The following is a 22,654-nucleotide window of genomic DNA, read 5'->3' as shown; positions in this document are numbered from 1 at the left end:
GTGAAGTGATGCGATTCGCGGCGAGGAAATGCCGCTCCGATATCGCGGAATCGGAGAAACCGTCGGGCCTGCCATTGATTGATTTGCTGCGCGTTCCAGACGCGCCCATCGCAAGGCAAAAAAGTAGCCACGAGGAAGCCGACCAGAACTATCAGCGATCAGCATTCCCAACAAGCGCGCTCATCCCTCGCGTCCTCTGTTGTGCTCGTTGTCCCTTCTGGAACTCCAGGAGAGCTTTGTTGTGCCCCGGATGGTATTTGCTCTCCGCCCTTTCCCCGAAGCTGCTTCGACACCCCCCGGACCCATTAACTAAAATGAAACGCAAGCATCCAGAATCCGATAATGAATTCCCTATTTCTACGCCCAAGAGGCAGAGGACTACGGCCACCAATGGCACCGTGACTGGGCATACCAACGGTGAACGTGAACGAACCCCCGAAGCCACCACCACCCCTACGAAACGATTGAAATCAACGCCTCAAAAATCCACGGCCGTTAACACCCCAGCCGCTCTGAAAGCTTCGGGGCTGAAGACTCCAACGCAGAAGGCTAAAGCGAAGAATCTATTCTCAACGCCCACGAAAAAGCCAACTGTTGCAACCCCGTCGAAAGCCCGTGCCGACCGGTCCGCTAAGAAGAAGAGCGCTCGTCTTCTCCTCGAACAGGATGACGAGGAGGTTTGGGATGGCGCTGACCGTCTCGCGGAAGAGATCCTACAGGATGATGTCAACGAGTCCCCCAGCAAGACATCGGCAACAGAGAAGGGTGTATTAGAATCCATTGAGGAGGAGTCTACTGAACCAGCCGCAAACGATGCGACAGAAGCAGCACCAACACCCAAACGTCGTGCAGGACGACCAAAAGGCGCAAAGAACAAGCGTTCTCCTACCCCAGAAGGAGAACTTCCAGCTCACGAGCGATACTTTTTCCAAAACCGCGCCGGACCACCTCGTACATCGAACAATAACCTAGGCAAAGTAAACCTCTTAACGCACGAGGAATACTTCGAGAGGATGTCACAATATGCAGATCCATACAAGCAGGAGAAATCTTTCCTTCTCGACCTCCACTGCCGGTCCTTTCCCCAGTGGGACTTCGAGTTCGACCAAGGCTTCAATATCTGCCTCTACGGCTACGGCTCCAAGCGCCGCCTTCTGCAAGAATTCGCAGACTGGCTGTACCACCGTCACCACAGCAGTTCCGCCTCAAGCTCCGTAGTCATTGTCAATGGACACACGCCCAACATGTCCATCCGCTCCATCTTCGCCGCGATCGTTACCGCCGTCCTGGGCGCCGATATCCCTTCGAAAATGGGATCCCAGCCCCAAGAAGTTCTCGAATTGCTCCAGTCCGTCCTGAAGTCCCGACCCTCCCAGAAACCAATCACCGTCCTGATCAACTCCATCGATGCCCCTGCCCTCCGGAGAGCGGCGAACCAAGCTCTCCTTGCGCGTTTAGCAGCTACACCGAAGATTCATCTTCTCGCGACGGCGGATACTCCGAACCTGTTGCTGATGTGGGATCTCAGCCTGCGTGACCAATTCAACTTTGTCTTCCATGACTGTACGACTTTCGCACCGTTTGATACCGAGTTCGATGTTGTTGAGGAGGTCAGTACCTTACTGGGAAGAAAGGGCCGCCGTGTCGGTGGCAAGGAGGGTGTCGAGTTCGTGTTGAAGAGTCTTCCCGAGAACGCGAGGAACCTGTATCGGTTACTTCTTACGGAGCTGCTATCCATGGCTGATGAGGGACACATTTCAGATGATGACGTGGAGGGTGGTGGCAACGGAGGCGACAATAGCAACGGCCGAGGCGAGGAGACGGGCATTGAGTTCCGGATGTTGTATCAGAAAGCGGCGGAGGAATTCATTGCCTCGTCGGAGATGATGTTCCGGACATTGCTGAAGGAGTTCCACGACCATCAGATGATTACTTCGCGGATGGATACGAGCGGGATGGAAATCCTGGGGGTTCCATTGGCGCGTGAGGAGATGGAGGGTGTTTTGGAAGATTTGGTGTTGAGTTGATTGCTAACTGACAGACATATAGATGGATAGATAGTATAGCCTAGGATAGGATAGTATAGCGCCTTGCACGGCATGGCATGAATCCATGATACCCTGTATATGCATAGCACAATGTATTCATGCCACCAATAGAAGAGCAGTAAGCTGAAGGGTTTCCCAAGATACATGATTTCTCTCTCAAGATATGTAGTAGTATCGACACCTTATCAGATCATGACAATCCTACATCTCAAGCCTAACCCGCCTAAAACTGCGCAAACGCAGCCAACCCCATCGTAGCCCCGAAACTAATTTTGAACGGAATATTATGCGACACCGTCTTTTGCAAATCCACGCGCTTGAAGTACTTTTGCAAAGTGTTAACCGGAAGCAAATTATATCCTCGAGCCGCAGCCCACTACATATAAAAGATCTCACTGTTAGCCAGGACCCATCACACCAACCAAAACCACAGAAGGAAGGAAATCAAGAAATTCATCAACCCACCTCAACAGCAACAATCCCTATCCCCAAGAGCACCACCAACACTCTCGAAAACGCCCTCAACCCCACCCCCACCACCAACCCCAGCACGCTCCCCAGACTGACTTGACGCATGTTGGAGGCCGTCAAAATCCCACCACTGCCTGCGGCAGTATGGTTCGAGGCTCTGGTAGTGCCTTGTTTGCGCAGCAATGGGTCCTGGGCGTCCATGGACCAGCCGGAGTCCGGAGAGGCTTGGTTTTCGGGCCGGTAGTAGGGTGCGGTGTATTGGCATTGCATTGGGGGTGCGCGGAAGGGGGAGAGTGGGTAGAGGGAGAGGGAGAGACCGACCCCGAGGCCGGTGCCTAGGAGGGTGGTTGTTGTGCGGTTGAGGAGGAAGGTCATGGTTATAGGATAGGAGGATAGTTAGGAGTTTGGTTTTAGTCGGGCGAGTGGATATGCTTGAGGCAATTGAGTGTAAGTTGGGGTGTCTGGTTGTTGGTCCGGGATTATGACCTGAAAGAGTGGCTTATAGAGAGATGGAGGAGGATTCGAAGGGGAGCTGCAGGTTATGGTTATGGTGATGGTCTCAGCTGTCGCGAGTTGCGCCCTCGGTATGCGTACGGTGACGTCACGGGGGATCAGCCAGAGAGGTAACAAGGTAACTTGTGGTAGAAGAAGCTTGTGAGGACAGGGTTGATTGTACCAAGGGGGCAGAAGCTGGGTAGTGGTTTTACTAAAGAGAGAATTAAATTGACTGCTGCAGTCAATGACTATGGAGAGATATTAGGAGGTATCGAGGTTGACAGCTGTAGCCAAATGAGGAGGGAGCAAGCAAGCATGCATGCCTCGGATATGAGAGATGATTGGAGACGAGGACTGATTATTATGCCTGAGGCAAAAAGACACGATTCGAACAAATAGTTACGCGGTGACCATACACAGGACCAGCATGACCAGACCATACCGGCATTACCATACGCCAAGGTGGAAAACCGCGGGAAATCCACCATGCCACTTCTCACGTGACCAAACTCTATGAGGACCGAGGGAGGGACGAACGAGCGGTGATTGGCTGCCACGGCCGCCCTGCGAACGGCGGCAGGAAAAAGTCGGCCGCCGCGGGGAAAAATCGAGGGGTACAAAGCAGGAACCGGCACTGGTTGGTCCAGACGCTGCTGGCCGTCTCCGCGGAAGGCGAACGGGCGGCGTTACTACTGATGGTTCGACTAGTACTTAGTTAATAGCTGTTTCTCGCTGGCCGTTGACTCACCCTCCTGCTTTTCTTTCTTTCTTAAACTTACTCCCTCTCCATTCCCTACGGTGCCTTCATTCCTTCTGGACTTCTCTTCTCGTACATATTCTTGGTCCTCATTTCATTGAGTCTTTCTTCTCTTCACAATGGCTTCCCAGCAGAATGGCGATTCCAACGGCACTGCCAACACCTTCACTCTGAAGGCCGGTTTGGCTCAGATGTTGAAGGGTGGCGTGATCATGGATGTTGTCAATGCGGAACAGGTATGTTTTTACATGGGATTCTTCTAATTGATCGCTGCTAACATTTGAATGTCAACAGGCTCGCATTGCTGAAGAGGCCGGTGCCGCCGCTGTCATGGCCCTCGAGCGTGTCCCCGCCGATATTAGAGCGACCGGTGGCGTAGCCCGCATGTCCGATCCCGGCATGATCAAGGAAATTCAGAAGGCCGTCACTATCCCTGTCATGGCCAAGGCTCGTATTGGACACTTTGTTGAGTGCCAGGTAAGCTGCAATCAACAATTTTTCCTGTGGCTGTTCGTTTCGCCGCAAGCTAATACACCGTCCACTAGATCCTGGAAGCCATTGGCGTCGACTACATTGACGAGTCGGAAGTCCTGACCCCCGCCGACGATGTCTACCACGTTACCAAGCACAACTTCAAGGTTCCCTTCGTCTGTGGCTGCCGCAACTTGGGTGAGGCTCTTCGCCGTATCTCTGAGGGTGCTGCCATGATCCGTACCAAGGGTGAGGCCGGTACCGGAGATGTCGTGGAGGCCGTCAAGCACATGCGCCAGGTCAACGCGGACATTGCCCGTGCCCGTGCCATCTACCAGGCCTCTGCCGACTACGAGCCCGAGCTGCGCCAGTATGCTCGCCAGCTGGAGGTTCCCTACGAGTTGCTTCGTGAGACCGCCGAGAAGGGCCGTCTGCCCGTGGTGAACTTCGCTGCCGGTGGCGTTGCCACCCCTGCCGATGCGGCGCTCATGATGCAGCTGGGCTGCGATGGTGTGTTCGTTGGTTCGGGTATCTTCAAGTCTGGCGATGCGAAGAAGCGCGCCAAGGCCATTGTGCAGGCTGTCACTCACTTCCGTGACCCCAAGGTCCTGGCAGAGGTGAGCGAGGGCTTGGGTGAGGCCATGGTGGGCATCAACGTGGCGCAGATGCACGAGGCCGACAAGCTGGCCAAGCGGGGATGGTAAGCGAGAGTCAAAATTAGAGACTTCATTTTCATCGCGGGCGTTGGAAAAGCTGGTCTACTGTGTGTTTTTGTACACTTGTGTTGCATTTGCTGCCGTCGAGGCGCGATTTGTCTTAGTACATTGTTGATATGAGCCATGAGCACATGATCTACTATCCTTTGAGTAATAGAAATGCGGTGGTTAGAGCGGGTTTTATTTAGACTTTCTCAACCTCGGGTTCCTTGGCGCACTTTCCCGTTTCCACAGTAAAATGATCGTCTGACCTGGCTACCTCCAGCCAGTCATCTCATGAATCTTTCTAGAAAGTAGGGCATCTGATATAATCATCTTAGATCCGTACTTAGACTCGTAAAGACGATCATAGGAGCTACCGGAGCAACAGCCCAACTCCGTTTTCCAGGCTAGCGGCGGCCCGGAAGGCGCCCTCCCTCGGCTTGCCGCCGATCCACCGACGAAAGCGCGTCAAGACCCATCTCGCCGGTGAACAATTGACTCACCTTCCTACACGAACCTTCAAAGTAGATAGACCAAAAAGATTTCACTAACTATTACCAGGGTAACTACAGAGACCCATTGCGCCCTCCCCTGAGTTCTGACATTTAGTAATCAAATATATTTAGTCATAGTAATCTACTCCGGAATAGGCACCAATCATCAAATGATCCGCCGAGCTAGCGCCGATAAAACTTAGTAAGTACTTAGTTCTTGGTATTACCGTACCTGACATACAATCTTACAGACGGGTAATCTGCCATGACGGGGCTTACCATACCGGTAGTTAATTACGCAGCATGAAAGGAGCCATCTTTACAGCCTTTCCTAATAAGATTAGCTTGGATATTGGGTGCCTTTGTGGACATGTGATTATTGGTAGTTTATCGGTCTTCATCCTGTAAGCCTGAAGGCCAGCCCGACTATACTACCGTTACTACTTTCTAGGGACCTCCTAGGGCGAGTTTCAGGGGCACTACGCACTAAGACCCCCCCGGGTTCCTCTCCCCCAGTATTCCTCGAGTCGCCACCACCGGGGCTAAGTCACCCCCAGCGCCACTAACTACCGAGCCTATTATGGCTACGCTCCGGCTCTCCTAAGTCCGTTCCCAGGGACACCTTTAGAGGTACTGGAAGGGTTTCTACTTACATAGAAGTGAGATCCCTTAATAAGTCAGAGAGTTTTCTGAATTGATAGTCCTAGAATGGCTCAACCGTAGATATCGGTAGCCTACTTCTTCAGGCCATAATTTCCTTTCTTCCATCCCATCGTCAAGTACGGCGGGCAATAGCGGCCATCAGGCAATGTGTTGAAGTGCTTTCAATGCTCTCAGCCTACTATATTCTAGATAGAGTCTAAGCTATATATAAAATCTTATATTCATTTCTTATTCAGTATATCTCTGTCATTATCTAGGGCTATATAAAACTGAGATCACCAGTCTGTTCTATAAGAACTGTATTATACAAGTTACATTACTTCATTAACGAAGTATAATAATAAGTTAGTAAGCGTACAATTTATAAGTCCAAATATATAGCTACCACTAATTCTTACTTGCAAAAGTCAGATCGATGAATTCTTCTTCAAGCAATATGTAAGGAAGTGATATAGGGAAACCACTACCAGCAAGGCCAAAAACCTTCAAACGCCATCTCTATCCGTAGCTACCTGTGGACCCCTAGAATCCCATATATGTACTCGGGTACACCGGGGACCCTAAGTTGTAAGGATTACCTTCCCTACAATAGGCATATTAGGTAAGCTACTATGCAATCTCATCAGACGTTATATTGATCCTGCCAGCAGTAACTACCAAAAAATTGCATCTGCCCGAGGGCCGCTACTGCCTGCCGTACTCGAGCTATTCTATCGAGTATGGAAGGCGCAACGAAGTATGAATACAAGAAGCTATAACTTATAACCCACACGATCCTCTCACCTAGCCACCATACAACATACTACTAGCTCCAAACCATTCACTCTTTAGCAGAACAATCAACTACTACTACAACTACACACTCCTTCATTCATCACATAAATTCTATTGTTCAAATTGACAACCCTCCCTGCGCCGCTCAATCTACCCATCAATACAAATACCATCCGGCTTCTCTTACTTCACCATGAATCTCGCCGTCATCCCTATGATCCCCATCAGCCTCACCGCTATCATCGGAGTCATCACCATTCCCATACTCGTCATAGCCGCAATCCCCATTGCACTCTTCGTTTGCGCCCTGGCCATCTGCGGGTTCGTTGCGCTCGTTGTGTTTGGACTGTTTTCGATGTTTGTCATCAGTCCCGCGATCCTGGGACTTACGGCTATATCGTGGATCTGCGTGCTTGCCTATAGAAGCTGTAAATTAGCGGTATTGGCTTTTTTCGGGGCCTTGGTTGATGCGGCAGCGAATTTAAGGCCTTTACCAAATGGCGTGGCTACCTGAGTTGTGGAGCATTATCGGATGAGTTGTTGAGTTTACTGGAGCCGCCGTGAGAGGAAAGAGAGAGAGAGAGAGAGAGGATCTCATGACGAAGGGGTGGAGTCATTCTCGATGAGATGATCATAAAAGGATGATGCGTATGGAAGGAATTATAGTATTGTTAGTTTTGATCGAATAGCTAATGCGTTTCTGCCCATTTCACCCATCGGCGAATGCAATCGTCCACCCGTTTCAGTGATGCCTTATCTGCCGCGATCTCAAACCATTCGCGATGCTCCCTTCCGCAATCCGCACATTTTCCTAAGTCGCGAATCCGCACGTCCGCTAGCTCCAGATGAATGAGCCGTTCCACGCGGTGCACATGAGGTACTTTGCGTCCCGGGACAAGATTCGCGCTGCTGTCATCGTCGCCGCCGCCGCGTCGGGACGGCGAAGGTTGCGGGGTGGAGGGCGTGTAAGGATAGTATCGGATCAAGGTGAGATGGTGACTGCATTGTCGACTCCACTCGTTGAGGCGCCGCTGCACGTTGTTAGCCCGTCCAATCTTTAGTCGGAGCGTGCCGGGGCTGTCATGAGTTGGTGCAGACGCTAAGGCGTTGAGATCGCGAGCGGTTCGAATAGCATCGCTTACGCGGCGGTCACGTCTCGGAGAGGAGGCCGGCGGCATGAGGTTCGAGGCTACCTCTGCAGATGGTAGTTCCTTGGATTCAGATGTCGAGGGCGTCATCCAGAACATGTAGATGTAGCCTGGCTCGTCGGCTTCCGAGATAGGCTTGGCCAGTTCTGCGGTGAGGGTGGAGGTTGTCTCCGGCGCAAGGCCGGACGGAATCCAAGAGAGAATATCGCTGTCTGTTCCTGAAGAGGAAGAGCCAGGTTTACTGGGTCGAACAGGCACCTGGTGAGGAGACAGGGATGGGGTTGGCGATGACAGCTTCCCTGGCGGGGCTTGTTGCATCTCCGTTGGAGCATTGACCGGCCGCGACGGCCGGATATCTTCCTCCTCGATGACCTCGAAGCAGCAGCAAATTGTCCGTCTGGTCCGCTTCTTTGGGGCTGGTTTCCGCTGTTTGCGACGCTTGTCTGAAGCCCCCGCGTCGTTAAGATCCATCAACCCTAACCGCTCCATTAGAGTATCGATACTGCCACGGGGCTTCAACCGCGAAGGGTTGACCCCGCTGGTCACCTGCGAAACAGGCACTGCCTGATCTTTGTGCTGCCAGCAGTACATCGCAGATAGGTCGGTCTCCTGTGGCTTGGAACCCGGTGTATCTGATGGCGATGAAGACGCTAGAGCACGACGACATGGCCGCCCATTGGAGGTGACACCGCGGCAAGTTGTGGCCGGATCAAGCGAGTCCGTGCGACCCAATACAGCTTCTGGCGTATTTGCAATGATAGGCATGGCGGGAGGTTATGCAGCGCTTGAGCAAAGAGGGAGTAAAATGGAGTAAGCGTGGAAAAGGACAGGCAAGAAAGAGCGCGGCAATATCACTAGGCATGTTTAAGAGCAGACCAGCGGCAGAATTCCGAGGTTGAAGGGCTTTATTTGCCCATGGGCTAAGGGGCAGAGACCCACATCGCGTTATGTTCACAGCCGATCAACCTAATTTAGCAGCTTCTGGCGAAAAATCGAGGCGACACCTGAAACTGATGCCCCATACGGAGTAAAGTGTCGTGCTGCCCCTTACTTCGTAGGGCCAAGCATGCACCGCCTCTGTGGCTGAGGAGAAGAGAGGATGTGCACAGGCCAATTGACCGACTGCCAGATCATCGTGTCTGCGCAACTTGCATCAGTCCCACGGCCATGGTCCTATGGGGGTTTCACACATACACTTGACTCTTGTTGTCGTTCCGGGTGGCGACTCACTGCATCGTCCCCGTTACAGCCTCACTTTGGACTTATATAATATAATCATCTTTTTTTCTTTTCTTTTTTTTTACTCGGGTTGATCCAATGCTAACGACTTGACTGTATTCCTCTCCTTTCTGTGCCCATTCCGTTCCAAAGCGCAGCCAGATAACGTTAACGTTCTCACCTACCCAACGTAGTCGAAACTCACTCCCCGACATTTCACCCAGAACGTGCGTGTCAACTGACTGGTTTGCGCTCTGGCACCCCTTGCCGCTAGCAGTGACGCAAGGAAGCGTTGCCTGTCCTCGGGCGACGTAGACGCGCCTTGATGTTGATTGGAAGTATCATTGCTACCTAGATCAGCCAGCGCCGCGGCGAGGTGCGGCCGCGCAGCCCCTTGCTGTTTGAAGATGAGCTTCCGAAGCACCTCACAGAGATGCTCGAGGTCCGACCGCGCGCATCGTCCGGCCACTTGACTGATTAGGATACGACAAAGGGCTGGAAGACACTGCATGATGGCAGTTTGAATAGACCCACCGTCGCTCGGAAGCGTCAGCACGTTCACCCAAAATTGCGAGGCGGAGCGGAGCGGAAGTGGTTCAGGCCCTTGTAATGAAAGGAGAGTGAAATTCAAGACAGCTTCAAGCACCGACGGCCGTTGAGCGTCACCCCCATTGGATGAAGGAACCTGGCTGGCTTCTTGGGGTGGCGTCGTGAGCGCAAATAGGAAAGGATGATATTTGGGGAGCAAGCGTGTAAGGAAATCGATGCCGCTATTGGCGACTTCGGGGTCATAGTACTCAGGCTTCTCATGCATCCAACAAAAAGTGTCATACACGTGCACTATCAGCGCAACCGTTTCGTCACGGATTCGCTGACAATGTGAGCTATGAGATGCAAGGAAAGACGAAGCCGTACCCATCACTATGTCAGTACCAACACTGCCTAGAGGTATGCTCTTGACAAAGTTTACAGTCACCATTGGTGGGAAGACATATGGCCCCGTACTTTCAATATAACCAGCCTTCAAGATGTCGCATGCGGCTTCGATTATGGTCACATCGACAGGGAAATCGGTAATGAGCAGCTGCATGCATTGCATGATCAGGCTCTGAGATACAGCGCCATTTCCCGTATTCCAGAATGTCGGAGGGTAGGGATCACCATCTCCATGGTCGTTCGACTCCAAATTCACCTCACCGTCGGTTCTCAGGCCCTTGCCAATACTTGCGACGCAGCGCAGCACAAACTGGCCACGGGTCTGAGCCTGCTCCACTAAGCCGCGAACCGCCTCCTCACGGGCCGCCTCTGCCTGCCCATGGAAAAATCGAAGAATTCGTTCAATGACTTGTGACTTAGCTTCATCCGTAGGCAATGTTTGGATGATGGCGGCGATTCCTTCCAACACCTTTTCCATGGTATGAGTGGTAGCCGTGGGTTTGAAGCGAAAATGCTCAAATTGGTCAATGAAGGCCGGCAGCTCTGAAGTTAAAGCATTGCGGCATGATTTACAAAGATATGCAATCGACTTGGATGCTGTTGGCGCACACGAGCTAACATCGAGAGATGCGAACAGGAATGTAAGGACGCGAGGTAGCAAGGCATGCGTGCGTTCAAAGTACGACTGATACTTTCCCAGCATGTCCACCAAGGTCTGACGTGGTTTGTCTGGGATTAGCACTTCGCTTCCTTCGCACAGGCGAGCAAATTCGTTACAAAAGAAGATCGAATTGAGACACTCGTCAGCGTGTTGGTTTTCATCGACAGCCTCCGAAAGCTGAGCGATGCAGAATATCGCAGCCTCAAACGTGCGCCATTCCTGCTGTACCAGGGACATTCTGGCTCGTTCTTGAAAGACCCGGACAAGCTCCACCCCCAACATCGGGTAGATGGCGAGGAGGAAGTCGCACACATCACGCCGAAACGAACCAAACTCACTACGGTCATCATCACTCCAGCTTTGCAGCTCTTCTGGGCTAGGGAACTTTAGTTTTTCAAAGCAGTCCAAAGCCGCTTCGGCCAAATTTCTTTTAGCGGGCTCAAGACTCGTTTGATCTTCCAGGTCGGAATATAAGTCCTGGAGGTCGTCGGCAACTTCTGTCCACCACTCAAGCACAAGCGGCGAGGCCGGATCGTCCACCGCTGCATAGCCAGGAGCCTTGAAGAGCGTGTGCAAAATAGTGAGCATTTTTGCATGCTGTGCGTCTAATTGTTTGGTCATGAGATCTCTTTGCTTCAGCGTTGCATAGGCCAAGAGAAGTTCCAAGAACGTCATATTCTCGTCCTCATAATCCGCCTCGACGAGTGATGCGACGTGCGCAGTCCCCAAATCACTGACAACATACTCCATAATAGCGGTGAGATGGTCCTGGGTGAAGATACTGTCACGCCAGTCTATCAACTCGACCACAACCTGTGTTGCGGATTTCGCAAGTCCAGGAATCTTCATGCTCTGAATTATGCAAGCCGTCGTAGAGGCCAGGTCCAAGACAGACAACGAATCACGCAACTGGATTGCGCTCCGTACATTAATCCACGCCTGAGATCAAGTCAGAGACAAGGTGCAACTAGGAATATAGTAAAGCCTGAAAAGAGAACTTACCTGATATGAGTTGATAGCTTCAGTGCCCAGGGCCTCATCTGATACCTGAACTCCAGAGGCGTGCTGCTGCAAAATATGAGAAAGAACGTAGTCGACGACAGCAAAAGCGTCCTTGACATTGACGTATGTATGTTGTTCTTCTCTGCTTCGTCTTGGCTCTGAACTCCATCTGTGGATCTCTTCGGCGAGGATGTTGGAAAAGTAGAGCAATGAAATTACATGGCGCTCGGACATAGCAGGGAGCACCGCATCTCGCAAATCGAGGGACTTGCAGTATTCTTCTGAGACATGTTTCCCGTCCGCCAATGATGCCGCCAGGTTACAGAGTGCTCTGGACCAGGGGGCATTAGGCTTCAGGAATATGGTTGCGAGGCTTGAAGCTAACTTCCGTATGACCAATGGCCGCTCGCCTCCATTGACGAGAAAGACATAATGATCTATCAATCGCCCTAGAAGCTCCTGAGCCTCCTCAGGACTTAGACTTTGCCTGAACGAATTGTCTGTTAGCCAGGACCACTAGCGGGATTTGGAACTCGTGGAGAACGAACCAATCATGATTAATCTTGACCGTAAATGTCAATGCACCAAAGAACCTTAGGTCTGTGCTGTCCTCACTGAGAAGCTGATTGGCGATTAGCCATGCCTGGGGACTCTTTTGAAGACTCTGGAGGTGCTCTTGGATGGCTTTGATCTTGGCGGGGTTCCCAGTATTCCCCGGATCATAGAGTTGGGAAACGAGCTAGCGATGATGCCTTAGTGATTAGAAGATGAATTAGTTGACAAGCAGCAAGCAGCAAGCTTACCGATTTAGCCTCATTAACGAGGAATTGCGCGTCTAGGGCTTGGCCTGGGATGTCCACAGACATGGCCGAAAGAATGAGGGCCTTGTTTAGGCTGGGGAACCGTCACTGGCGCGATATAGATTGGTGAGAGATGGTGAAAGGGGTGTCACGTGTTGATAATACTATGACGCAAATAGCAGGCGGTGAGCCAAAGAGGAAGGTGGGATGCAAATGGATGATGGCTCTCAGAGTGAGACAGCAACGATGGAAGGAACACCAGTGCTGGCTATATAGTAGTAGTGGGCCAATATAAATAATAGAAAATGAGATCCAAAGGTTATGGAGGAATAATACGGTCCATCACCTATTATCTACCAGCAGGATTGATAAATTGGGTTAGCACCAGTTAGTGTAGTCATTCACTTATATCAACTGTGGTGTGGTGTCATAGCTCAACCATCACCACATCCTGCTGATCATGCCGCAACCGTTGAAAACCAAAACAGACGAAGCTGCTTTTAGAAAATTCAGGTCAGCAACAGACCGCAAAACATGTAGGGATAGTCATCTGGTCTGGACTAATCATGACTGACTTATATTTCAGCTCTTCAGGTGTTGAGGCCTAATAACCCAGCTAGTTAGAGCTATCCCTGGTATCTACCCGACCGAAATGAATAATGACGAAGATTAATGACGGTAACAAATGGTAACTCCCGTCTCGTTACCAGCCGTGGCAATTACTACAGTACTTACTAGTAGAGAAGTCCCGCTCGATCGTTGCCAGTAGAAACTCCGTTCCCACCGCCCACCGAACCCGGAGCTCCAACGGAGCTCTTGGGAAATACCCACTTCCGCGCCTCTCCCACGTCTCAATGCTCGGCTACTGCTGCTGCTAGCCTGCTAGTCTACTGCGATTGCTTATCGTTCTCCCAAGTCGTCGCTTCTCCACGTTCGATCTTTTCCAGCTTCAATCTTACCTGCGCACACGACCTCCCTCGTCGGAAATTCCAGCTATAACTAGCTTCTTGCCCCTCCCCACCTTTCCTCCGCCTCCCCCCCTCCTCTACCTTAGCCCTTGCTTGCTCCGTGCAACCTTGAGAGCTGTGTTCTTGGAGTCTTTGGATCCAAGGCCACCTTCTGCTCGGACACCTGCAGCTTCTTCTTACACATCTTTGCCAGTCGATGCTCTTTTCTCACCCTCCAATTCGCCTTGCTTGGACCTCAGCTTTCCAATCGGCTCGCAAGTTACCCCTGCCCCGTTCAAGGCTCTTCTCCAGCTCCGCCCCGCGCTTCATCATCGATATGGAGACCGTGGACACGTCGGAACGCCTGACCAGGTTAAGGCAGTTGATGCAGGAGCGTAAGGTGGATGTTTACAGTATGGCATCACTGAACCCTGCTCACGATTGTTCTTGGAAATTGTATGCTCACTGAACCCAAAGTTGTTCCTTCGGAAGATAGTCATCAGTCCGAATATATTGCTCCATGTGACGGCCGTCGAGGTTAGAATTTCGCCTTCCGCCCTTTCCCAATTCGGCATTTCTTCGCGTTTGCTCCTTTGTCGTCGTCGCATGTAACTCACGCTTTGCTTTCTTTTTTCTTTCGATAGAATTCATCTCGGGCTTCTCCGGATCGGCAGGAACTGCCATCGTTTCTATGACCAAGGCGGCACTATCGACAGATGGCCGATACTTCAACCAGGCTGCTAAGCAGCTTGACAGCAACTGGGCGCTTCTGAAGCGGGGCGTTGAGGGATTTCCGACCTGGCAGGAATGGTATTCAGACCTACCAACAGACACATAGGATCGAGAGCTGAGATGGGTCTAGGACTACAGAACAAGCCGAGGGAGGAAAGATCGTTGGAGTCGATCCAGCTCTGATCACACCTGGTAAGCAACGCCACCGACCTTACGGCGGAGATTGATCGCAGATGCTAAGATCTTCTAGCGGGCGCTCGTAGTCTTTCAGAGACCCTTAAGAAGACTGGCGCATCCCTCGTGGGCGTCGAGCAGAACCTGGTTGATTTGGTTTGGGGTAAAGACCGACCTGCCCCTCCCAGGGAAGCGGTGAGAGTGCACTCAGCGCAGTATGCGGGCAAGAGCTTCCAGGAAAAAATCAGCGACCTGCGTAAGGAGTTGGAAAACAAGAAAGCGGCTGGCATTGTTATCTGTATGCTTTATGTTGGATCCCCAACCACATTGAGCTGTGGCTAACAAATACAATAGCGATGCTGGACGAGATTGCGTGGCTGTTCAACCTGAGAGGCACTGAGTAAGTCTGAAGCCCTGCGTCTGCTTGGCTCTCGAGTTGGCTCTTCCGTTCGTGCTAATATATATCTTAGTATCCCATACAACCCAGTCTTCTTTTCATACGCCCTTATAACTCCTACCACCGTCGACCTCTATGTTGACGAAGACAAGTTAACGCCGGAAGTGAAAGCTCATCTAGGTCAGGATGTCGTCATCAAGCCCTATGACTCTATCTTCGCAGACGCCAAAGCGCTTAGCGAGGCGCGAAAGCAAGATGCGACGGGAGCGGCTCCCAAGTTCCTACTATCCAACAAGGCTTCATGGGCTCTCAGCCTTAGCCTGGGAGGTGAGGAGCAGGTTGAGGAGGTCCGCAGTCCTATTGCTGATGCCAAAGCCATTAAGAATGATGTGGAACTTGCGGGAATGCGTGCTTGCCATGTTCGTGATGGTGCGGCCTTGATTGAGTACTTTGCCTGGCTCGAGAACGAGTTGATCAATAAGAAAACAACCTTGGATGAGGTTGATGCGGCAGACAAGCTGGAACAGATCAGGTCCAAGCATGATCTCTTTGCTGGCTTGTCCTTCGATACCATTTCTTCCACAGGCCCGAATGGAGCGGTCATCCATTATAAGCCAGAGAAAGGAAGTTGTTCCATCATCGACCCGACGGCCATTTACCTTTGCGATTCGGGTGCCCAGTATCTTGATGGCACCACTGATGTAACTCGGACGTTCCATTTCGGAAACCCCACCGAGCTGGAGAAGAAAGCTTTCACGCTGGTGCTCAAAGGCCTCATTGCTATTGACACTGCCGTGTTCCCCAAGGGTACTAGTGGATTTGCGCTTGATGCTCTCGCTAGACAATTTTTGTGGAAGGAAGGCCTCGACTACCTCCACGGAACCGGCCATGGAATCGGCTCTTATCTGGTCAGCACTGCAAAACAAAGATTCCCGCTTATGTGCGTTACCATATAGCTAACGGTATCGATAGAATGTGCACGAGGGACCCATTGGTATCGGTACCCGTGTCCAGTACACCGAGGTCCCTATCGCTGCGGGCAACGTTATTTCCGACGGTAAGGATCATTTTAATACAGGTAAAGAGGACGCTTGCTGACAGCACCAGAGCCTGGATTTTATGAGGACGGAAAATTCGGTATTCGTATTGAGAGTACGTTTCTCAATTATCCCTATCCCCGACCTCCGGTTTTCTACGACGGTTGACTAATGCTGTACATCAGACGTTATTATGGCGCGTGAAGTGCAAACGACCCATAAGTTCGGTGAAAAGCCATGGTTGGGCTTTGAACACGTCACAATGGCTCCGCTGGGCCTCAACTTGATCAACGCAACCCTTCTCAGTGAACATGAAATCAAATGGGTGAATGACTATCACGCGGAGGTGTGGGATAAGACTCACCGTTTCTTCGAAAACGACGACTACACACGCGGTTGGCTTCAACGCGAGACCCAGCCTATCTCTAAATAGACTGGCTTAGCATACCGTGAGAAGCAAGACCGGCACGAAGACTAGAGAGCGTTTTATGCAGTCGGTAATACATATGCTCTCGTCTCTCTTCCGCTATTAGTTTAGATAGACGCGTTGGAGAACATGCATACATCATCATGTATCTAGAATGTTGGGCGAGTCCGTGATAATCTAGAAACTACTCAGTCAAAAGAAAATATCATGATAGCGAGATACCAAAGCTCCTGGTGGCATGGAGCTTATGTGATCGCCTGTATTTTTCCCCTTGATTCTGTTCCGTGGTGTCTACCTTGTAGATCCCGCCTCTGGTCATATGCATTACCATAGCCGCACATACCAGCTATCACTTTCATTTAACAGTAGAGAGGAATGGTGATATTCCCTATAGAGACTCGATTGGATCAATTTTTAAGCCAGCCATATAAAGTCCCAGGAATTGGCACGTTCATATTGCTACCTACGATAACAATCAATGCTTACAAGGGTAGCACGGTACCGGATTCTTATAAGGTGGGTCCCAAGCTCCTTGATGTCGAGAAACATTAGCTCCCGCTGGCAGAGCCAATCAGTGCAAGTAGCTGTGCTGCTGCCCTGCGAGGTACACCCAGCATGTAGTACTAGTCGTGACGGAGTAGGCAGATACTTGGTTTGCTGTCCTCAGAAAAGTGCTTATATACCCAGACATTGGGTTTTTGAGTAAGTACAATATGGATTAACAAGGACGGGTGCCATTAATAAACTGATCTAACCACATCGAACGATCAAACAGGATAAAGGCTCACCAGGCGGATACAGCAAAACCGTCCATCCATTCCTTCTAAGAAGCCGAGGACGTTTTCGATTGTAATATGTCCATTACGCAACATATACATAGCCTCCTTCGCTTGAAGTTGATTATATATATAGCCTTGTGATGAAATAACTGTACAAGAGATTGATAACTAGTTCTCATACCCTTGTCGATCAGGCTTGCCTGCTGTGATAGCGCTATGAGTAGTATAAGACAAGCAAGGCGGTGAAGGGCTGAGACCGCCAACCCCAAACTGCCGCTCCAATCTACAAGCTGCCACCTTCTCCGCATAGCATCCCGGTCCTAACATTAATGCTTTCCCCCCGGATTGAACTGGCATTATTACCTCTCTAGCTCTGAACTCAACCCCGGTGATCATGCTAATATTATCTCTCGTTTGACTCATTGCGACAACACCGATACATAACCAGAGCTCCGTTTAGGGACTTGAAACATAGCCCGTTACCTTCGCCTCGCCAGCAAAGCCTCGCCTTCTAGTCACCAACTTCCCCACGGACTAGTCTCCCACGAAAAGAAATTACTGGTATGAGTGGCAGGAACCCTTACGCAAACGGATACGGATATTCCGATGCCAGCCGCTATGATCACGGCGATGGCGGATACGGCGGTAGCAGCAACAGCCTTGGGATGAACGGCTACGGAGGAGGCAGTGCGGAAAGAGAGCGTCGCCCAGGTGGATATGGTGGCTTCTATCCCGAGCCTTCATCATCTTCCTTGTCACCGGGACAATCTCCCGAACGACGACGGGAAAGGCGGGATGGAGATGGCGACCACTCATCGTCGCGATCGCGCACAAGGGACGGGGAGGCTGATAGGAGGGCGCTTGGTTCTCGAGATGGTCGCCCTCGCGGAGACAATAGCTGGTTAGGGAGTAATAGCAGCGGCGAGAATGTTCCCGGGCATGCGGCAGGTCCCCAGGCCATCGAAGGTTCGAATTATACCTATCCTTTCTCTTACCTTTCGCCTGGGGGAAGTTTGATTGAACAGAAGCGTGCTAACACTACTGGCTCTCATTACAGACGTACTGCAAATGGTCCAACGCGAATGGGACTTTGTGGCCTCCGAGAACTGTGTTCCTGTACAGGTCGCTTTACAGTTGATGGATACTAGTACTCTGGGGAAAGCTGATCGCGAGCCGGATTTCATTAGAATCAATGATAAAATACAGAGGACCTTGAAGTCCGTCGTCAATGGTAAGCTGTCATGCCCCTCATCTGCCTGCACACGATGCTGAAGGAACCAGAACATCACCAGGGCTTCAATAGTTCCATCGGTACTTATCATAAGATTCAATCAAGCATACAGAGCTCACAAAGTCGAGTCCGCACCCTGAAGATGTCGCTGGAAGAGGCGAAATCCGGTTTGTTGTCGACTAAACCCGAGTTGAAGGGACTAGCCACGTCGTCACAGAAATATGACGATATTATTCAATTATTCAGCCAGATACAAGAGATCCAATCTCTGCCTGAAAGGCTCGAGTCACGAATATCGGACAAACGATTTCTTGCGGCTGTAGAGGTATTGCATAACGCTCTGCGGCTTTTGCGGCGCTCTGAACTCGAAAACATTGGAGCTCTCGCAGATATTCGCGCCTATTTTGGGAACCAAGAAGCATCTCTTACAGACATTCTGATAGAGGAGCTGCACGACCACCTCTACCTCAAATCCCCCTACTGTTCAAGCCGCTGGAAACCGCCGGCAGCTGATGGTGAAGGAACTCACCCGTCCAGCTGGACCGGAACGAACTCATGGGAGAGACCTGTTTATGCATTTCTTGGGAAGTTGGACGCATCTACGCCGATGGTCGAAGATGCGTCGCGAAACCCGGAAGCTGACACATTCTACTACATACGGTTGCTCATAGAAGCGCTGAACAAAATGGGACATTTGGATATCGCAGTAGATAGGATAGAGCAACGCCTACCTGTTGAACTGTTTGCAGTCGTTGATAAAACCAACGCAGAGATTGATGCAAGGTATCCGAACAACACCCGCGGCTTTGCCTCACAAGACAGCAAGTCAAACCTGCCCACAGATATAATCGAGAAGCGCGGTCATGTGCTATCAGAGTTTCTGTGGACCTTGTATGCTAAGTTCGAGGCCATTGCTGAAGGTCATCGTGTTGTCCATGATGTTATTGCAGCTATCGTGGAACGCGAGGGGATACCGAAGGGCAATGCGCTCGCGGGTGGGTTTAAGGAACTTTGGAAGCTTTATCAAAGCGAGGTGCGTGAATAGACTCTGCTGTGTACGTGTCCGACTGTCTCACTAACACAAAATGATCAAGATCCGGTCTCTCATGCATGACTACCTGGCGACGGATGGAGAATCATCATTTCGGCCCCGGCTCGAAGAGGCCGAAGCGAAACGACAACTTTATACAGGGCAGAGAGACAAGAACAAGGTGCGTGTTACGAGGAATACATCCTTCTTCTTTGCTTACTGGTCATAGAAAATGTTCAAATTGTCCGAAACAGACCATAATTCCGAAATACAAGCCGAACAAAATGAGTTGGATGAGATTCTCAGGTCTTCTGTTCCTGGCTTGGTCACCAAATCAAGCCAGAAAGCCGCTGTCATCGATGCATCCGACTCCAGACAGGGAAACTCGGGAACTGGGCATAAGATTCTCATAGAGCCAAGCGTCTTCAACATGAGCCTCCTCCTTCCTCCTTCGCTATCATTCATCCAGCGGCTGAAGGAAATTGTACCCGTGGATTCCGATATTGCCATGAGTACATTGACGTCCTTCCTAGATGATTTCTTGGTCAATGTTTTTCTCCCCCAGCTAGACGAAACCGTGACAGACCTCTGCACTCTTAGCTTTATCTCGCCGGATGCTTTCACGGAGGACCCTCAGTGGTCTGGAGTCTCGCCCCGGCCGGTCTTCAGGGTAATTGCAATCTCATGCAATTTCTTACACATTGCTGACATCTGATCGCGCAGGGTACGGTCAAATTCATGTCCATTATCCGAGAATTCAGTAAGATGCTGTCCAGCATCCCACATGATCAAGCTTTCACGCAGCTTCTCCTTTCGCAAATTGTGACATACTACGACAAGTGTTGTGGATGGTACAAAGGTGAGATAGCCGGAGCCGACATTCTTGTTTCGTCCTTCTAATTTATATCGTTCAGCGATCGTGACCAAAACATCTCCCCGAGACAATGGAGAAGTCCGACTCAAGGCTGCCGCGCGTCATGCGGAATCAGGCGACATCCATGACATTATTACTGAGTTGTGGAAAGGAGTGACCGAGAACAGGCGGCAGCTCGTAGACAAGGTGAATAACAAAATCCCCGTGCCATTCCACTCTCTGGAAGACTTCTGGTTTTGGGATTCTCTTGTTGACATTATCAGGAAACCGACATTCTCATTAATTCAACAAACGAGGTTCCATTGGAGCCATACGATATTATATCTGACCCCAAGACAGTCGTATCCTTGTCGCTTCTTTTCAACAGCATGGTTAGTTGAAAACTCCGGTTTCCACTATTTCATTTGCAGAATCTAATTATTACAGCAATGGTTCGCAAGCCATCTTGCTCAGTTGCGACAAATCACACAGCCACCCTCCGACTCGCGACAGACTGAGTCTCGACCAGCTAACCGGCGCTGGACTCTGATCGGTGCCATGAAACCAAAGTGTGAGGGCATCAATCAGCCGGTTTATCTTCCCTTGAACCAAGAGACAGCGACTGTGTTCGATACTACTCTTCAGTCGCTCCGCGACCTTGCATGTACTGCTCTCTTCTCCCTGCATGTTGACATCCGCTGCGGCATCATCCATATGCTCAAGCGGACAATGGAAGGCCCCAAGCCCCGGAATACACGAAGCTCGGAACCCACTACGCCATCACCAAGCTCGCTCACCAATTGGTGGCACATCCTTTCAAACCAACCAACTGCCGCGTCTCCTACGGTGCTTGAGCTGAACAATGACTTGATCGCATTCGACACCAACATCTCGTCCTATTTAGGACCGCCTGAGCGATGGTTCATCACGTCTGGGCTTGCTCGGTTCATCGACCGTACTTTCGTCGCGAACACCTGTCATATTGGGGCTATGAACGAAAATGGCGCGCTCCGACTCCAGTTGGACGTGCTAGTGCTGCAACAGAACCTGAAGAACATCATTATAGACCCGAGAGATGATGTGCGGAAAGATGACACTTCCAACACACAGCAAACCAATGAGCAGCCCGAGGTGGTTGCCCTTCCTCGTAGCGCTAAATTCCTTGACTGGTTCCTGGAAGGTGCGGAGAAAGCCTTGGACTACGCAAAGGACGAGAAGGAATCGTTTGCAGCCCACGGAGACCAAGCGCTGGCCGCTGGTAATGGCGAACCGTTCACATACGATGAACTCAAGGTCCTCATCGACCTTTGCTTCTCGGATGCCCTACTAGGCCCCCGAGGTGCGGAAAATCGGGAGGAGTTCATGGCAGCAAAGAAGGCTAGCGCTGATGCGCTATTGAGATTAAACGAGGTAATGTGGGATTCCAAGTGATGGATAGACTCTGTGCGACTTCTGCGCCAGGGTTGTGCTGGAGACACAACCCGCAATGGAGGCCCTGTCTGGACGCTTATGGCCTTCCGATCGTGGACCCTACCTGATTAGAAAAAGTCCAAAGCTAGACAACGTTTGCAACAGTACCAACGGAGATTATGATATTTTCCTTTGATAAACATGATCATTAATTATTTTCTTTTCCTGAACGAACACCAGGCTCAATACACCCGACCCACTGCGGGATGCCGCGGAGCGGATGGATCCCCCCGTTCATTGCTAGACCCCCGATGGATGAGCCCATATCTTCCACACCACATTTCTATCTACCTGAACTGAACCTGGCTGGCCAAAAGTGAGCCCGGCCTGAACGCCCCTGGAGCTCTCAGCTAAGCTATTGGCGGCTTGGTGCAGGGGAAGACAGCCAGTCGCCCCCAACTTATAACTAGCCTGTCTTTCTCTGGCCGTTGAGTGATTTCCGAGCAGTGGGTCTTGCCCGTGTAGTTTAATTACTCAATATCGGAAGCCCGTGAGGTTGGCCAACAGCCAAGACATGCGGAGCAAAGGGCAGACCCAGTGGCCGCGCTGCTCCATCGGTTCTGCTTCGATTCCCTGGCTTTTGGAGGTGGTGATCCACGCCCGGCGTTTCACATTGCGATCTCATTTCGCGATGCGCGAACGAAATCGCTGCTGCCTTCCCTTGGGCTTATGTGTCATTAAAGTTATGGCGCTAACCATGGCAAATCCTTACGACTGTTCATTTCGTTAGATTGATGGCTGCTGATGGATCACACTATGCTAACTCTGTGGCCAGACGCCCCGAACGCTCGTTCTCCTTCTCCTCGCCTCTTAAGATTCTGCGAAGTTCCTCCTCTTGTCTGCTTCCTCTCTCATTGTCGCTCTTTTGCCATTCTGTCTGGAACAGCAGATTCTAAACTCCTGGGATTTGAAATCCTGTCCATTCCTTCTTACTGACCATT

General features: G+C 51.0%; 7 protein-coding genes across 7 annotated transcripts; 4 read left to right on the top strand and 3 right to left on the bottom strand.

The window, feature by feature from the left end:
* Window positions 1–8: 8 nt before the first annotated feature.
* On the top strand, window positions 9–2,349 carry ASPBRDRAFT_658951 (origin recognition complex subunit 2; the record flags this gene model as incomplete). The annotated part of the gene is made up of 3 exons (XM_067628610.1): window positions 9–61; window positions 156–253; window positions 334–2,349. 3 exons carry the CDS (start codon window positions 9–11, stop codon window positions 2,025–2,027), a joined length of 1,845 nt encoding a protein of 614 aa, XP_067475803.1. The 3' UTR covers window positions 2,028–2,349.
* Window positions 2,272–2,894, bottom strand: ASPBRDRAFT_198983 (uncharacterized protein; the record flags this gene model as incomplete). Its single annotated transcript, XM_067621271.1, has 2 exons — window positions 2,272–2,424; window positions 2,514–2,894. The coding sequence occupies 2 exons, from the start codon at window positions 2,892–2,894 to the stop codon at window positions 2,272–2,274; spliced, it is 534 nt and encodes a 177-aa protein (XP_067475802.1).
* A 784-nt stretch (window positions 2,895–3,678) lies between these two features.
* ASPBRDRAFT_46756 (pyridoxal 5'-phosphate synthase subunit PdxS) lies at window positions 3,679–5,088 on the top strand. The gene is made up of 3 exons (XM_067625705.1): window positions 3,679–4,007; window positions 4,066–4,248; window positions 4,317–5,088. The coding sequence occupies exons 1-3, from the start codon at window positions 3,891–3,893 to the stop codon at window positions 4,944–4,946; spliced, it is 930 nt and encodes a 309-aa protein (XP_067475801.1). The 5' UTR covers window positions 3,679–3,890; the 3' UTR covers window positions 4,947–5,088.
* A 1,976-nt stretch (window positions 5,089–7,064) lies between these two features.
* Window positions 7,065–7,385, top strand: ASPBRDRAFT_198981 (seipin co-factor family protein; the record flags this gene model as incomplete). The annotated part of the gene is made up of 1 exon (XM_067621270.1): window positions 7,065–7,385. The coding sequence occupies one exon, from the start codon at window positions 7,065–7,067 to the stop codon at window positions 7,383–7,385; it is 321 nt and encodes a 106-aa protein (XP_067475800.1).
* Window positions 7,386–7,472: 87 nt separating this feature from the next.
* Window positions 7,473–9,047, bottom strand: ASPBRDRAFT_305053 (uncharacterized protein). Its single transcript, XM_067622789.1, has 2 exons — window positions 8,959–9,047; window positions 7,473–8,873 (listed from the first exon to the last, which is right to left on the bottom strand). Exon 2 carries the CDS (start codon window positions 8,782–8,784, stop codon window positions 7,561–7,563), a length of 1,224 nt encoding a protein of 407 aa, XP_067475799.1. The 5' UTR covers window positions 8,785–8,873; window positions 8,959–9,047; the 3' UTR covers window positions 7,473–7,560.
* Window positions 9,048–9,418: 371 nt separating this feature from the next.
* On the bottom strand, window positions 9,419–12,702 carry ASPBRDRAFT_132806 (putative importin 13; the record flags this gene model as incomplete). The annotated part of the gene is made up of 4 exons (XM_067618475.1): window positions 9,419–11,773; window positions 11,837–12,323; window positions 12,385–12,575; window positions 12,640–12,702. 4 exons carry the CDS (start codon window positions 12,700–12,702, stop codon window positions 9,419–9,421), a joined length of 3,096 nt encoding a protein of 1,031 aa, XP_067475798.1.
* A 1,218-nt stretch (window positions 12,703–13,920) lies between these two features.
* Window positions 13,921–21,674, top strand: ASPBRDRAFT_57915 (exocyst subunit SEC8; the record flags this gene model as incomplete). The annotated part of the gene is made up of 19 exons (XM_067627813.1): window positions 13,921–13,996; window positions 14,061–14,120; window positions 14,228–14,393; window positions 14,446–14,507; window positions 14,566–14,787; window positions 14,844–14,889; window positions 14,960–15,794; window positions 15,859–15,943; window positions 15,994–16,038; window positions 16,109–16,318; window positions 17,682–18,095; window positions 18,187–18,360; window positions 18,411–19,393; window positions 19,455–19,571; window positions 19,620–20,060; window positions 20,114–20,249; window positions 20,305–20,450; window positions 20,528–20,635; window positions 20,691–21,674. The coding sequence occupies 19 exons, from the start codon at window positions 13,921–13,923 to the stop codon at window positions 21,672–21,674; spliced, it is 5,310 nt and encodes a 1,769-aa protein (XP_067475797.1).
* Window positions 21,675–22,654: the final 980 nt, after the last annotated feature.

The sequence above is a fragment of the Aspergillus brasiliensis genome, assembly GCF_001889945.1.
Source record: "Aspergillus brasiliensis CBS 101740 unplaced genomic scaffold ASPBRscaffold_12, whole genome shotgun sequence".
Taxonomy (NCBI): Eukaryota; Fungi; Ascomycota; class Eurotiomycetes; order Eurotiales; family Aspergillaceae; genus Aspergillus; species Aspergillus brasiliensis.
This window is presented reverse-complemented; position numbering and strand designations above follow the sequence as displayed.

Excerpts from the sequence above, each read along its gene's own strand:
- ASPBRDRAFT_46756 (XM_067625705.1), top strand. The coding sequence starts at position 3,891 with ATGGCTTCCCAGCAGAATGGCGATTCCAACGGCACTGCCAACACCTTC. Across the intron at positions 4,008-4,065 it reads ATGTTGTCAATGCGGAACAG|GCTCGCATTGCTGAAGAGGC; the intron begins GTATGTTTTTAC and ends GAATGTCAACAG. Across the intron at positions 4,249-4,316 it reads GACACTTTGTTGAGTGCCAG|ATCCTGGAAGCCATTGGCGT; the intron begins GTAAGCTGCAAT and ends ACCGTCCACTAG.
- ASPBRDRAFT_305053 (XM_067622789.1), bottom strand. The coding sequence starts at position 8,784 with ATGCCTATCATTGCAAATACGCCAGAAGCTGTATTGGGTCGCACGGAC.